Consider the following 16311-nt stretch of genomic DNA (forward strand, 5'->3'; position numbering starts at 1 on the left):
CAATAGATTTCGATAGCATTGCACTTCGTCAATCCAAGTTTCTTTTCTCGTCAGCAATCTTTAAGTCCTCAAAAGACTAGCATCAAGTCATCATTCATTTAGGTTGGTTATATGTTGGGTTAGAAATTTGGTTTCAATGGGTTGTCAGTTGGACAGTTTGCAGACAGCAAGATCTCTAGTTCGAATATGCAGCCTATACAACTGCAAGTTTTACTCAGGATGGTTTGAGATATGTGTTAATGATTTTAATAGGAACGAGGATGTTTGCACATCGATAATGAGGTATTTGAAGTCCTCCGCCTATTCCTCTAGAATACTCTAGATCTTCGGTAATCCGGAGAAGAGTGGAGAACGTGGTCTGAGGTATCATCACCTAAAGAGAATTCGTCCTCTGTCTGTGCAGATAAGATTATCGACAAAGTAAAAACCCAGTTGATTCACGATTATTGGACTTGGCTTTCAATCCCAGATAAGGAAAGAAAAAGTATTGGCGAGAATTTTGTTATATAACCAAAAAAGATATTCCGAGAATTGAAGTTCCCCATGATAATGGCTCTAGGAATAGTGAATACGTATTCAAGAAAGCCGCTAGAAAATATTTGAAGTGGGTGTTTGTATTAGGAGAAGATGGTGATGGTCTCGTTATTCAACGAGATATCGATGCAGTCCAGAATCGTAAGATTCATTTGATTTGGACCTGATATAGGAATTGCTCCCCTGCTCTTCTGACGTTCCCAAGGCACGTTTCAATGAATAAATCGGGTGCGATTGTCTTCTTTGGTCGTGACGATTATTATTCCTATTTTCTGCTAAAATTGGATGCATGCTTAGAGTTTTCTACGGCTTCTCTGTATAGTCTGGTGTGATGAGGCTAAGATAAATTTTTTCTTTGGTATTGGAAAATGCAGAGTATTATGTTGCAAAATGAGTTGTTCACACTATAATAACTTTTCCATTTAAAAATCTATCTTCCAAATTGTAGGTAGGGAAAGCTGTAATTTCGGTTATCTGGCGGCAACCTTAAGTATACAACGAGGACGAATGTGGTTTACTATGAATTTTATTATCAAGGAGTATCATTTGATTTTTGCTCAAAGCTTAACTTCATGTCGACTTTTCCTGTAAAACAGAGAATATCGAAAAATATGGACCCACCAAAAATCAATAGAGTTTATGAAAAACTATGTGTCGGCTTTTATGAGAAAACTTGGCCAGGGCGAATACTCAAAAAATGAGCAAACTTTGGTCAAGATGGTTATTATATATGCCTTCAATTAAATTTAGAGTAATCTGAAGGAAAATAATTATACCTGTATATTTTGATAACATATAAAATTAACTTGTTAACTTCAATGCAAGAGCAGCAAACGGAAAAAAAAAAGTCATTTAGAAATTGAAAAAATCACTCAGCAAATAAAATCCTTGTAATTTTCTGAGGACAATTTTTTATTTTTAGCAGGTTTTCGAATCGGATATTCCTTCATCTGAAATATGAATGGAGAAAAGTGATTCCCATTCCTTAAAAAAGGTTTTTCGAATCGAATCCTTCACCAAATCTTCACGCGATTATTATATCGAAACTCGAAAACTCTATATTCAAAAAACTCCTCAAAGCAACGCTACAATGCACAGGTACTTTTTTACTTTCTTCCACAACTAAGACTAAGACGGAAGGAAAAAAGCATTTTTTCTGTTCCTTGGAACCTTCTTCGATAGAAGACTGTCACCTCTTTCCCACCACAAACAAAAATCATTTCTTTTGACCAATGTCCTCCAATTCTATACAAAGTTGCCTTTAAGAAGAACCCATTTACCAAATCAATTCCCACTTCTATTCCGAGGTTCTTAAAATTTTTGGTCTGCTTTTGTTAATAGTAATAAATTTTTTAAGAATGTAGAAAATTTAATTTATTTAAGTGAAAAAAAAATCATTTCTATAAGGTGTTATATATTATAATTAGTTTGGTTCATGTTTTTTATTTACTTTTCGTTAACAATGTTATCAGAAAACGATAAAATATTAATAACGGGTTTTCCTATTTTACACGACAAATATTATCAACTATATTATTATTTAGATAAAATATCTACCTTTGATTCAATGAAATATATCAATAAAATCATTTAATATATTTCGATTGAAAATGAATCATAAAAAAAGAAACTTTTGGAGCTACATGACCTACTGGATCTTTAATTAGGTCTAAACCTCTTCAAGTTCGAAATTTTGGCAACGCTGTGAATCATGGAATAAGTAATTTAGTCGTGATGATTAATAGTAAGGCCGCAAAGACATTATTATTGAAAAATTAATTCCAAGTCATATTCATTTGGAGTAGCTTTCTTTTTTTCCATCTTTCTCCAAGAAAGTTGAACGGTTCGTCATATGTTAAACACCCACAGGTTTTCATTGAGCTCCTGTCATGTTATTTGGTGACAGTCACACAACGAGTCCTCAAAATTATATAGTCACAATTAAAATAATAATATGAGTATTTCGCCTGAAAAAACCGTATGCGAAAAGCTCATTAAATTCAAATTAAAACTAGAAGGTCAAATAGTACAACAGAGAATGAAATTTAAGTATCTAGAAATTGCTACAACCAGTTATGGAGACGTAGGAGAGGTATAGAGACAAGTAGCCAGAGCAAATAACTTAGTATGGCAAAAAAAAAACACTTAAGACAAGAAACAAAGACACGAAGCAACAATCAGACCTATAATATACATCAAAAACAAGACTAGAAACATTAAAATTGAAACAACTCTTTGAGACCACAGAAATAAAAATTCTTATGCCTAGGGAGAAGCGAAAACATCAGATGATTTAGTGACCTAGATGACATTAATGAATGGGTATCACAAGTGCAAAAAATATGGCACAAAGCTCCCTACGTTTTTCCACAATCATACTATTTGTCATTCATTATTGTTTTGTTTTTTAATATGATGTTTTTAAAAAGCGTGTTTTTTTGGTTTTTTTCAACATGCAATTATTCAATTGATTCTACCCTCGTATATTGGCTTCGCTGCTTATATACCTACATCTCGTCGAAACTTGTATCGAGCCGTAGCGGTGTAGTTGGTAAGGTTGTCGAAGTGCTTAATTTCAAACGCGGAGATCGGAGATTCGAATCATCTGTCGAACAAAATTAAATAAGTTTCTTAGTCCAAACGAGAGTTTCAAAAAAATAAACCCACATACAGATAAAGCTAATATAAGCGTTAAAATAGCAAAGTACAGTTAGAGTAGAGATCGACCGTGTAAGAGAAAAGATATCGAAGAAGAAACAGGCGATAGACCTATTAAGTAAAAAAGAAGAAGAATTAAGAGAATTCAAGAAAAAAATAACTTTTACCCGATTATGCCTCAAAATTCAATCATTTTTATCAAATTCTAATAAGCAATTCATGATTAGATATATAAATAGAGGGTGTGCATTTGTTTCAGACTTTTAGAATACGATCGAAATATTTGAAATCTATTTTAAATCAAGATATATCTTGGTATGACCAAAACCAAACTGGAGATTTTGCAAGTAGAATGTCCGAGTAAGTAATCTATTCATAATATACTATTTTGTGAAAATTTTGTAACCTCGACAAATCTGTTAGTTTGACAATTTTGTGATACAGTGGAGCAATTACTTGTTTTATTGTTCTATAAAGTGAATCTTAACATTTGATTGAAAAAAAGAATACGATTAGAAAGATTAAAATGTGCTTTCCCACTTCCATTAACGATGCCACGTCGCTTTTTGCCGGTTATGTTCATGTGCTGATCACGCACTGATCATTGTTTTGATTTACTATATTTCTTCGATAAATAGACTTTAGTAAGGAAAATCCGAATTGTTTTTGGTGACGCCTCAATGCTCTTCAAATATTGAATAATTCTGTGATTAGTTTTAACAAGATTGTAAAGATACAAATTGTAAATTGTATTTTTGAATGCATTTTAAATGAAGTGAAGTTTTTAAGAAATGTTTTTACTTTACTTTTACTTTTTATTTCATTTTATCTCTAATTTTAATGTATGTTTGAACTGAATGTTCTCTAAGTTATTTCCATTTATTTATATTTTAGTGATTTGTATAAATTTGAGGATGGAATCGGAGAAAAAGTACCAATATTTCTACAATATCAAGTCCTATTAGTGACCGCTGTGGTTGTTGCATTCATAAAAGGTTGGCAACTAGCACTTGTCTCTGTGATATCAATACCAGCCAGCGTAATCTCATTCAGTTTCATAAATGTGGTAAATATATATTTGTTATAATATGCTTCTTATTTATATCGTATTCCTAACGGTTCAAATGGAATTTTAGTTGTGTACTTTGATATAATAAAAATACTTCATCATTAGGTAAACTTAAAACAAAATAATGATTTTGAGGTTAACAGATTGTGCGCGTATGACTGTATCGACTGTACTTAGTTTCATGTGATATTTGGGAAATCATATCTCAACCCACTAGCTAGGCAACAAACAATGCTGCTATACTTAACATTAAAATCTGCTTCATTTATCGAATCGAAAAGTATACAAGTTATGGAAAAACACAATTTTGCTAAAATGTAAGTCCTCTATTGTTGTACACATGTTTCTTTCATCATTACTTGTATATTTCAGACATACAGAGTTTAGCTGAATTATGGAACAAATCCATTATTTTGCTAATAACTTATTTCATACACTCGTCTTTTCATCAGATACTAAGTAAAAAGGTGACAGCTTTGTAAGCTTACACGTATATTGAGCTGTTTACCTCGCATATTTGAAATCAGTGCCTGCCTTGAAAATTAAAACTGGCCAGTATACTGGTTATCGTTCTTCCCACAGCGTTACTTTCCCTACCCATCAATATTTCCTCAACTTTTCCCCTCTCCCATTTTGTTTTCACAAACACTTCTTCCTCCCATTCTTCTTTTCCCACTATTTTCCATTCTTCTTATTCCCCCCTTTGTCCAACTCCTCCTTAATTTTTTGTTTTTTCCCTTTTTATTTGTTTTTTTTTCCTCATCTTGACACCCCTACATTCAATTGTTGTTTTCCTCTTCTCCCCTTCTTTATTTTTTGATTCATTTTTTTATTTTTTGTTTTCCCGAATTCTTCTAACATTCTATGTTTTAATATGATCACTATTGTCCTCCTCCTTCGTCTCTTCTTCTAAAATCGTAGACTGTTTGTCGATCATCTCCCCGCTCCTGTTCACCCTCTTATTCTTCTTCTGAGGTTCCATCAGCTCCTCCTCGAATTTTCTGCGCTTTTCCTCTTCCTCTTCCTCTTCCTCTTCCTCTTCCTCTTCCTCTTCCTCTTCCTCTTCCTCTTCCTCTTCCTCTTCCTCTTCCTCTTCCTCTTCCTCTTCCTCTTCCTCTTCCTCTTCCTCTTCCTCTTCCTCTTCCTCTTCCTCTTCCTCTTCCTCTTCCTCTTCCTCTTCCTCTTCCTCTTCCTCTTCCTCTTCCTCTTCCTCTTCCTCTTCCTCTTCCTCTTCCTCTTCCTCTTCCTCTTCCTCTTCCTCTTCCTCTTCCTCTTCCTCTTCCTCTTCCTCTTCCTCTTCCTCTTCCTCTTCCTCTTCCTCTTCCTCTTCCTCTTCCTCTTCCTCTTCCTCTTCCTCTTCCTCTTCCTCTTCCTCTTCCTCTTCCTCTTCCTCTTCCTCTTCCTCTTCCTCTTCCTCTTCCTCTTCCTCTTCCTCTTCCTCTTCCTCTTCCTCTTCCTCTTCCTCTTCCTCTTCCTCTTCCTCTTCCTCTTCCTATTCCTCTTCCTCTTCCTCTTCCTCTTCCTCTTCCTCTTCCTCTTCCTCTTCCTCTTCCTCTTCCTCTTCCTCTTCCTCTTCCTCTTCCTCTTCCTCTTCCTCTTCCTCTTCCTCTTCCTCTTCCTCTTCCTCTTCCTCTTCCTCTTCCTCTTCCTCTTCCTCTTCCTCTTCCTCTTCCTCTTCCTCTTCCTCTTCCTCTTCCTCTTCCTCTTCCTCTTCCTCTTCCTCTTCCTCTTCCTCTTCCTCTTCCTCTTCCTCTTCCTCTTCCTCTTCCTCTTCCTCTTCCTCTTCCTCTTCCTCTTCCTCTTCCTCTTCCTCTTCCTCTTCCTCTTCCTCTTCCTCTTCCTCTTCCTCTTCCTCTTCCTCTTCCTCTTCCTCTTCCTCTTCCTCTTCCTCTTCCTCTTCCTCTTCCTCTTCCTCTTCCTCTTCCTCTTCCTCTTCCTCTTCCTCTTCCTCTTCCTCTTCCTTTCTCCTTACCTCCTCTTCTACTGTTCTCCTTATACCTAAGTTTTTGATTGTTTTGATTTTGATCCATTCAGATCCCACAAGTTGGGACGTGTGATAGGTCCGGCAGGGCAGTGCGCCCTTACCCCGCTAGGGCAGATTACTCTGGGAGGTCGCCAAGTATCCCAGACTTCCTTTTCCATACTTATTACTTCATTGAAATAGAACCGTATCCGATCAAGTAAACCGTTGTTATGAATCACATCTTCAGCATTTCCTCTCTATTTTCTCCCGAATTTCTTGTTGTATCTACTTTTCCTATATTTGCTACTGTATAAACACTCACCAATCCAATCAACTTCTCTTCCACGTGACACAGTTTATGTGCTGAGCTGCCCTGACTATGTCTAAATATGAAGGGACGTTCAAGCTGTATAAATTTCTCAAGACTATCATAGTTGACTGACTTTTTATTTGATTTCTAGCTAACTACTCGATTAGCTAAAAACGAAATGGAAGCTTACGGAGCTTCGGCTTCTATAGCAGACGAAGTTTTTTCCTTAATACGAACGGTAACTGCTTTTGGTGGACAAGATAAAGAAACGAAACGTTATCAAAAAAATTTAATGTTTGCTAGAAAAAATAATATTAGAAGGTCATCACTTTTTGGAATAGGATTAGGTTTGATGTACCTTCTTTTATATAGCAGTTATGCGTTAACTTTTTGGTATGGAGTAAAATTAGTTTTGAGAGATAGAGGCGATCCAAATGCAACTTATACTCCTGAAAATATGCTTACCGTAAGTAAAAAAGGTTCTTATCTCGTTTTTCTTTATCACAACTTGTCTTAGATGACCGAGATCGATTAAAATACCAGTGACTAGTCGAATTTCGTACACGTTTAAGAGTAAGTAGTTGTTTGGTTAGAGGGGAGGGTTCATCTATATTTTCTTTAGCGTATCTCATACCAAGTGCTTCAATCCACATTCACAGAGTTTGTTATGTGAGCAGGTTACATAGATATGTAGCAACACTTCTAGTTACAACAATGAGTTGTATACCCATTGGATGATTTGCTAATTCCAATTCGAAGCAGCCTCAACGTTGCTGAAAAGAGATTTTATTATCTACCTAGCAGAATCTAAACGTTCCATCCTCTATTAAACTTATTATCTTCAGGTGTCACTCCTGTTAATATTTGCAAATAGGTTGGTACATTCAATAGATCTTTCCCAGAAATATCTTATTTGTCAACCCCTGTAGATTTGCTCAGTAGCTAATTTGTTCACTATTTATCTTTTTCTATTATACTTTAGCCGATTCTATAGGATTCAGGTCCTACAAAGCGCTTATTCAACTCTGTTTCAACAAATCTTTCTGCTATTTAATTTCCCTCCACTCCAGTAAGTCCCATTCCTAAACAGCTTGATTCTTATTGCTCTCGCCCTCTCAAAATGTTTCATTCTTGACTATACCTTCTGTTTTAAAGCCATCCATACCCTTTGACGTTTATTTCTAATATGATGTTTATTCCGTTTGTCCCATTTACTTCTACAACTTAGTTTTGAGGTACATGTTTTCTCAAATCCAAACTTTTTCGGTATACCTTCCTGAAGCATGTCACAGTTATAGTTTCCTGTACATTTTTCTTGCGTTTATAAGTCACATAGCCTGAAACCACTGACAGTTTCTTAAATATTTTGCAGATATTCTTCAATATTATGTCAGCTTCATTGAATTTTGGTTCAGCATCTTCGTTCATCGAAATCTTTGGAATAGCAAAAGCTGCGGCAGCCAAGATATTTACTGTGATTGAAAATGAACCTGATATTAATTTATCAAAAGGAAAGGGAGAAAAATTGGAATCTCTGAAAGGAATAATTAAGTTTAAAGATGTAAAATTCCATTATCCTTCCAGACCAGACGTTCCAGTAAGTAGTCAAAATATAAGTTAAAATTTAATGAGAAATGTGGTGAAATTAAATACCATAGTGTACTAACTCTAATATATTTCGATCTTACGAATACTAGAGTACTCATCGTCTGGGAAATCATTAGTCAAGAATTACGGCTGTTTAAAATTGGTTATTTCTTTCAAACAAACATTAAATTCATCGATTTCAAAAATCTATGTTCAAATTGACGTTTACAAACGTTGAGATTATTGATTATCAATGACTTATATGGTTCTATATGGAACGATTGCGAAACGATGTGTTAAGAAGGAGACCTCGAAAATAGACCAACAAAGTTCCGTCAACATCCACATTAGTCACCAGACTTACTTCAATTCCCAAGAGAAAGATTTCGACACCATTCGTGACCTTAAGGATGCCGCAGATGAAAGTCATTTCGAAATAAAACATCTAGAAATTCATCGTTGGAAGAAGTACATTGCTAGGACAGTATTTTGAAGAAGATAAACTCAAATTTCATGTTGCCTCTATCACCACGTATTTATGATATTGATGGTGGTACTATTTTTTGGTAATCCTGAATTCAGATATAAAAGGAAAATTAACATTCTGAATAGAAAATTAAATGAGAAACCAAATATGTTGACACAAAAAAAGAAAGAGTTTTATTCGTCATCAATTACAGCATTAGTTGTATCGCCATACAATAAAAGTAGTACTGGAAATCCTCTTGGGTCAGCTGGTGGAAATCTCGGCCCGTGGCTTTAAATGCTTCCTTCTGCGTTTTCTTGACATCAGGAAGGGAAAAAGTGGGTGAGATCGGACGAATAAGATGGATGCTTCCATCATCATATTTTGTGACGTACGCCTCCACAGACAAGGCAGAATTGGCTGGTGGATTGCTTAGATAATATATGTTATCATCCATCAATTGGTTCGTAGCCTTCTCACCTACCCACGTACTGCAGTGGAAGCTCGGCGCTGATTAATTCACCAATATTTTTGACTACTTTGACTTCGAGAATCGTCGCCATCATTAAATCACTTTAAAACAGTGATACATGGGATAAATATTCATTGATATAGGTTTTGTTTCGACGCTTCCTAATGCGTAGACTAATTTATTCCATTACTCATTTCAATCTAAGCAGCCGGCTGGCTTATTCAGTTATCGTAAGCTTCTGAAAAGATCAACAGTTAAAATTTGTTCAAACAAATCGTGGTTGCTAGTAGTTTACTAGAAGCAATATAAGTCGCTTGATGCTTTATCTTGTATGTACTTTTGAAAATTTTACAGATTCTACAAGGACTTAATTTAGAAATTAAATCTGGTGATACGGTGGCTTTAGTTGGAAGTTCGGGATGTGGTAAATCGACAGTGATTCAACTTATTCAACGATTTTACAATGCAATATCTGGAGAGGTAATGTTACTAGTTTAGAAAATTAGTTTTGTTTTAAAGTGAATGATTCTATAGATTACAATTGATGATACCAATATCAATAAATTCGATTTGACATGGCTTAGAAATAGAATCGGCGTAGTTGGCCAAGAACCTATCTTATTCGGTACTACCATAATGGAAAACATAAAATATGGAAAACAAGGTGCAACTGATGATGAAGCTTTAGCTGCTGCTAAGAAAGCTAATGCTCATGATTTTATCAAACGTTTACCTCGCGGTTATAATACGTTAGTAGGAGAACGAGGTACTCAGCTTTCGGGTGGACAGAAGCAAAGGATAGCAATAGCCAGGGCCTTGATTCGTAAACCAAATATAATGCTTTTGGATGAAGCTACTTCTGCTTTAGATAACGCAAGCGAAGCTAAAGTCCAGGCTGCTTTAGACTTGGTAAAGTAACTTTCTAAATTATTGACAGGTAATTTTATTGTTTTATAATCAGTTGTAACGTTACTCCACTTGATTTATTCTACCTATCCGCAACCTCTTCTTCAAATTGGTGTAGATGTTACTGCAGGATGAGATAATGTATTTAATTAAATGCCTTTTCAGGCAAGTGAGGAATGTACAACTATAATAGTAGCACACAGATTATCGACTATACAAGGAGCAAATAAAATTATCGTATTATCACAAGGAGTGGTAGTAGAAGAAGGAACACACGATCAGTTGATGGCTTTGAAAAATGAATATTACAAACTTGTAACAGCTCAAGTGACAACTACTAATGAAAAAGATGATTCTAACAAAAAAACAGTCGATAAGGAGGAAATAGAAGATGTGGATGTTGAGGGAAACGAATTAGATGTAAAAAATGGTAACAGTAGTTGAACCATATTTTGAAATCGTTTTTATTTCCAGGTGGAAGACAAGGAAATCAATGATTTCAAGAAATCGAAAGTTTCTTTGATCCAAATAATAAAGTTGAATGCACCGGAATGGCCTTATATTCTGGTAGCTGGTATAGCAGCCACGGTTGTAGGTTGTGGTTTACCAGCTTTTTCCGTTTTATATGGTAGTATTTTAGGGGTAAATTAGTTACAATGTCGATCGAATCGTTCTGCTTTATCATACATTATTTTCAGACATTAGCTAATTCAGATTCTAATATCATCCAATCGAAAACAAATAATTATTGTTTATATATTGTTGGAGCTGGAGTAATATGTTTGATCACGGCATATTTCCAAGTAAGAATTTAGAATATAATCACAAATTGAATATACAATTGAACTTATTCCATATTGAATTCTAGCTCTATCTCTTAGGAATTGCTGGTGAAAAGATGACTGAAAGAATAAGAGCGCAGATGTTTAAAGCTATCATATCACAAGATATGGAATTCTTCGATAAAAAATCTAATGGTGTCGGATCATTGTGCGCCAGACTTTCTGGAGATCCTGCACAAGTTCAAGGAGTGAGTGAGCCTTATTATTCTTAGAACCAAATACACATGAAAAAGCCTTTTTACAAATTCTTTTCTCAGTTATTGAATTATAGCACAATAGTCAACAATAAAAAAATATTGCAAAGATTATTAAGTATATTTCGTAGGCTGTGGAAAGTCGCAAATGAATTATTTATGATTTTTTTCATTGATTGGATATGCTGCTCTCCATTATGGAGATCCAAAGAGGCTGTTGTACACCGATGTTCAAAATTCAAAATACGATCCCCTCTGGAAGGATCAGAGGTAACCATTTTGTCCCGAAAACCATTCCAGAGGACTTCAATATGTTGCTAAAGCCACCTTATAACTGGTATTAAACATTTTTTTTTATTAATTGGATATACTCCTCTATCATGGAGCTCCAAAGAGGATGTAGCAGAACGTGTTTCTAAATCCCGTTCGGAAGAATCAGAAGTAACCATTAGATCCCAATGATATTCTATCAGACTTAAATATGTTGCTGATTCCGCCTATTAACCATTACCAAACTTTTTTCTCATTAATTGATTATGCTCTCCTCCACTATGGAGCTCTAGTGGGGTTGTTGTATACCAAGTTTCAGAATCCCCTCTGGGAGAATTAGAGGTGACCATTTGATCCCGAAACGCAGTCCAGCAGGATTTAATATCTCGCTGAAGCAACCTGTTAACTATTAACAAACATTTTTGTTTTTATACGATGTGTGATATACGGTGCTATTTAAAAGTACATTGGTCAATAAATTTTAAGAAAAAAATAATACATCCCAAGAAATATTTGCTTGCGTGACTCTTAGTTTCCAATACTGTATAAATACCTATATGAGATATCATAAAACGTAATTTAGAAGTTTCATTTTGATTCAAATGTTATTTCTAACACACAGAATCGTAACCACGTATGGGATATATAATTTTTTTTTTATTTATTTAATTATAAGATAAAAATTTGTTTCAGGCTACTGGTCAACGTGTAGGTCAAATTTTGCAATCGTTGGCAACATTGGTTGTAGCAATTGGTCTTTCATTATATTACGAATGGAAATTGGCACTGGTTACTGCAGCGTTTTTACCAGTAATGGCTCTAGCTTTATTTGTCGAACGTCGTAATACTGCTGGCATAAATGATACCAGGGATCAATCATTAGAAAAATCGACAAAGGTCAGCGTAATGACTTGAAATTTTGCTTTATTGGTGCAATACTTGATGGAATTAGAAAATTGTGGAAATATTTGATAGTATCACGTGAATTAATGTGTGACAGAAAGTTATAGAGCTTCCGCTTTAAAATTTCATTTATAGGTGGCGCTATAAGAAACATACAAGATCTATAATTAAATTTAGACTTGAGAAAAATCTTCAATTATATTAATAGCATCGATTGATTTGAATATTTGTCACTACGAATTTAAAAAATCATTTTTTTTCTTAAAATTTGTACAATTGATCTTTAAAATTAATTTAGATGCCGATAATGACAAAGTTGAAAAAATATATTGTGGACACGTAAGGTTTTCTTGTTATATTTATAGGACCATATTCATTGGTAAAATATTTGATATTTGTTAAAAAAATAATATCACGTTTTTTAAATCATATAAATTGACAATATTTTTAGTTTACATCTAATAAATATGCCTCAAATATATCGAGAACAAAACTTTAAAAAACATCACTTTAAATATCAATTGGCCCTACTTTTTCTTTTGAAAAACCAACAGTAACCACCCATCATGGCCGAATCCCATCGTCCTTGATACCGAATTTCCATTGTTCTGATATCTTGTAGGCGTCTAGAAGTTCATCAACAAACTGTTTGTAGTTTGGATCCATTTTGTTGTCCAAAAATCCCCTCACTACACTAACAATGCCTTCTATGCTCTAAGTCTGGAGAGCTTTTTTGCAAAATTGTCATCGTCCGGGAATAAAAAGACTTCTCTAAGGTATTTGAATCCATCACCCTCTTCATCCATAGCTTTTACAAAGTTTTTCATCAATCCAAGTTTAATATGAAGGGGAGGCAGAAGGATATTTTTGGGATCTACAAGGGGTATAAACTTAACATTTTGAGACCCCGGTTGAAACTCACTTCTTGCTAGCCAATTTTTTTTTACATAGTATTGATCTACTGCCCGACTGTCCCTTAGACAAAGAAGACATCAATGTTTCGTAAACCCTCCCCGAAGTTCCATTAAAATTCCAATCACCTCCAGGTCCCCACATATCTGCCACTTTACTTGTTGTGGTTAATTTTGTCTAAAAGCAAGCGAATATTTTCATAAGTTTCTTTCATCTTCACAGAATGAGCAACTGATATAGACGGTTTCAAATTTCCATTGTATAATAACACTGCTTCTAAACTGTATTTAGACGAGTCAATAAATAGGCGCCAATCATTGGGATTATGCTCAATATCAAGTTCCTTCATTAGACCGTAAATATTCGTACACGCACAGAACGAATTTTCCATTCTGTAGAATACAGAAAAGGTAGCATTTCTTTTTCTAAAGTTCGTAATTTTTGTCTCTTTGGCTAACAAGTTCACTTTGAACAATCAAATGTGGTTTTCATATCAAACTGTTGATATGCGGTAGAGTCGATGAGGATGTGCTTAACAGACACAGGAACTTGACAACTTTGGCAGACAGGACGACTTTCTGACGACATCAAATAGCCGTGAGTAAGTTTCGTGTGGTTGATGCAAAGGCTTCTTATTGTCACAGCTTCTCTACTATTCAAAAAGTTTAGGGAAAGGTGAGAAGTAGATAAGTGGATATTATATAATGCTGTAGTATTCTTGCTCCATATATCGCGCCAAGATTTTTGAATGAGGTGTTTGAAGTTAGTCTTCAGACCATTGGTGACAAGGTGACACTTAACTGCCCGACGGAAATGAGGAAAATCGTGGAGTTTCTTAAAGCCACCAAGCTGTATGAGAAAATTAAATTAATTTTCGAGTATTGTAATAGATTTTGTAACTTATGTATCTTATGATTGTTTTTGTGTGCCAATGACCAGCGCTGTCGAGGCACGTTAAACTAAAATAAAAAAAATCATTTATGTGGTATAATACAATCTTTATTTATTGCGCTATCGTACACAAACGACTTTTTCACCATCATTATTACCAGAACCATCATCGCCAATCTCTAAAGCTGATACGATCGGTTCATGATAGCTGTAGTAAGAAATGAACAGTTTTGATTCTAACCTATTCAAATGTCTGATAAAGACCGCATAAATAGTAGTTTTGTATTTCGTTGTGTTATGCCGCGCCGCGCCGGCTGTTTACTCTCCATCCGTCTTACGAATTTTCGATCAGGTCACGTGTCCTGACGCGAGTTTAACATTTTTTACCCATTACAAAAAAAGTGTGCAGCGCCGCTAAAGAAGTTTTCACTTCAAAAATCAAATGTGGCTCGTCGGAACTGGTACTTGGAGTTAAAATAGGGTCGGTGCTTCCTGATGATACGTTGTCTTCAATATCTTCTAAAACAATATTTTCCGGATCTAAATGCGCAATCGGTACTGGTAAATCATCGTTATGATAATAATCTGCTTATTGCAGCGAGACTTAGGTACTTTGAAGGACAACAAACCACCAGAAAAGTAACTTCGTTTTTGAAGAATAACAATGAGGAGACTTCTCAAACAATTTATTTAAACTGTAGATGTAAAGTTACATTTTTTTATTTCAAGATCGCTGTGGAAGCCATTGGTAATATTCGAACAGTTGCTTCGCTCGTAGCCGAGGATATGTTTCATAGAAATTACATAAACGAACTCACACCACATTACAAATTATCTTTGCGTAGTTTACATTCGAGGGGAATAATATTTGGGATGTCGAGGAGTATTTCATTTTTTGCTTATGCTGCGTCGCTCTATTATGGTGGTTTTCTCATAATAGATGGATTATATTACGACAGGGTATTTAAGTGAGTACAAATTTTTAATACTAAACAGAAAATTTGATGGGGGTTTGGTAGTAGACGTTTATTCAAAACGAAACATTCTATTTTAGAGTAGCGCAAATTCAATTAATGGGCATTGTTTCTGTTGCCAACTCGTTCGCATTTTCACCGAATCTCATGAAAGGGATAAACGCAGCTAGAAGAATAATAACTTTCATGTCTAAAATTCCTCAAATCAGAGATGGTCCAAATTCAATAGAAATAAAAGACGTAAGGCAAAGTATATTTTATTTATACAACCAATGATACTGTATAATATTGTATCGTTTTTCGCGTAAAGGCTCAAGGATAATTTCACACTTGAAACTTTATCAAATCACTTACAACACATTACCAACACTGTAATAACTAACAATGTATTAACCCTTAAACGGTATATATATGATACCATATTTTTTTTAAAAATCGGCGGTAAAACTTTGGACCTGGTTCTTTCCCTCGGGGAATTTCATTGTGAATGTATTGGTCACACTGTTTTACGTCCAACGAAAGTTATAACAACATTTATCAACTGAAAAACTGTATTTTTTGGAATGCGGTAAGTTGTCTTAGCTTCATAATATTGTATTGAATGCAATTATGGAAAAGAAAAATCGCGATAACTGGTTTTCTGTTTTAGAAAATGCATATTTGATACTTTGCGCGTTTATGGTAAAAGTTAAAATGCCTTGTTTTAAACAAACTTTTGATAACTAAATTGTTTATTGATATTTATTATATTATTTTGCGTTTTATCACATATATAAATTGTTATTTTTAATAAGATTATTTTGAGCTAAGATGCGTTATTGTCTTAATTCTTTGTTCTCATCTAACTGATATGATTGAATGGCCATGGGGCTTGTTTTACCATTATTTAAACAAAAATTCTGTTATATAAATGAAACTAATTACTATCTAAATTTAATGGCTTGGGCAAAAATTATTCATATTTATTTTGAGCCGATAGAGAGCTTATGTCATCTTTGTATGGTAATTTGAAGAAAAAAATTAAAAAGACTGTCTAAATGTAAAAAAAGGAAGCAAGAAATGTGATTTCAGCTTAATTCTAGGAATTTTTAGCTATATAAATATAAATATCAGTGCTTTCTAAACCGGCAAGGTATCATATCATATGATACCTCATTGGAACATGGTTAAAAAATTGAAAAAAATTTTTTCTGACATCTTACTTGAGGTATAAATGATAGAAAATTATGAAAATAAGAAAAAAAGTCAATGGTTAGTATCTTGCCAGTTTAAAGGTTAATATATCATTTCTTTGCAGCCCTAACTAACTCTACTATGACCCTCTGCCTTTTAATAATTCTAGAACATTGTAGATTTTCTG

General features: G+C 34.5%; 1 protein-coding gene across 5 annotated transcripts in view; it reads left to right on the forward strand.

Moving 5' to 3' along the window:
• The window catches only part of LOC130904105 (multidrug resistance protein homolog 49-like), a 29554-nt gene that overhangs the window by 7599 nt on the left and 5644 nt on the right, over nucleotides 1-16311 (forward strand). For 2 of the 5 annotated variants that reach the window (XM_057816665.1, XM_057816666.1), the window contains 13 exons: nucleotides 3452-3552; nucleotides 4087-4258; nucleotides 6686-7000; nucleotides 7907-8131; nucleotides 9414-9539; nucleotides 9594-9968; nucleotides 10131-10385; nucleotides 10440-10607; nucleotides 10664-10768; nucleotides 10834-10995; nucleotides 11965-12168; nucleotides 14707-14945; nucleotides 15032-15191. In XM_057816665.1, coding sequence (XP_057672648.1) covers nucleotides 3452-3552; nucleotides 4087-4258; nucleotides 6686-7000; nucleotides 7907-8131; nucleotides 9414-9539; nucleotides 9594-9968; nucleotides 10131-10385; nucleotides 10440-10607; nucleotides 10664-10768; nucleotides 10834-10995; nucleotides 11965-12168; nucleotides 14707-14945; nucleotides 15032-15191 — 2607 coding nt within the window. The remainder of the gene's footprint in view (nucleotides 1-3451; nucleotides 3553-4086; nucleotides 4259-6685; nucleotides 7001-7906; nucleotides 8132-9413; nucleotides 9540-9593; nucleotides 9969-10130; nucleotides 10386-10439; nucleotides 10608-10663; nucleotides 10769-10833; nucleotides 10996-11964; nucleotides 12169-14706; nucleotides 14946-15031; nucleotides 15192-16311) is intronic. The other 3 variants (XM_057816667.1, XM_057816669.1, XM_057816670.1) reach the window with 2 other exon arrangements.

This window comes from Diorhabda carinulata, chromosome 2 (assembly GCF_026250575.1).
Source record: "Diorhabda carinulata isolate Delta chromosome 2, icDioCari1.1, whole genome shotgun sequence".
Classification (NCBI taxonomy): Eukaryota; Metazoa; Arthropoda; class Insecta; order Coleoptera; family Chrysomelidae; genus Diorhabda; species Diorhabda carinulata.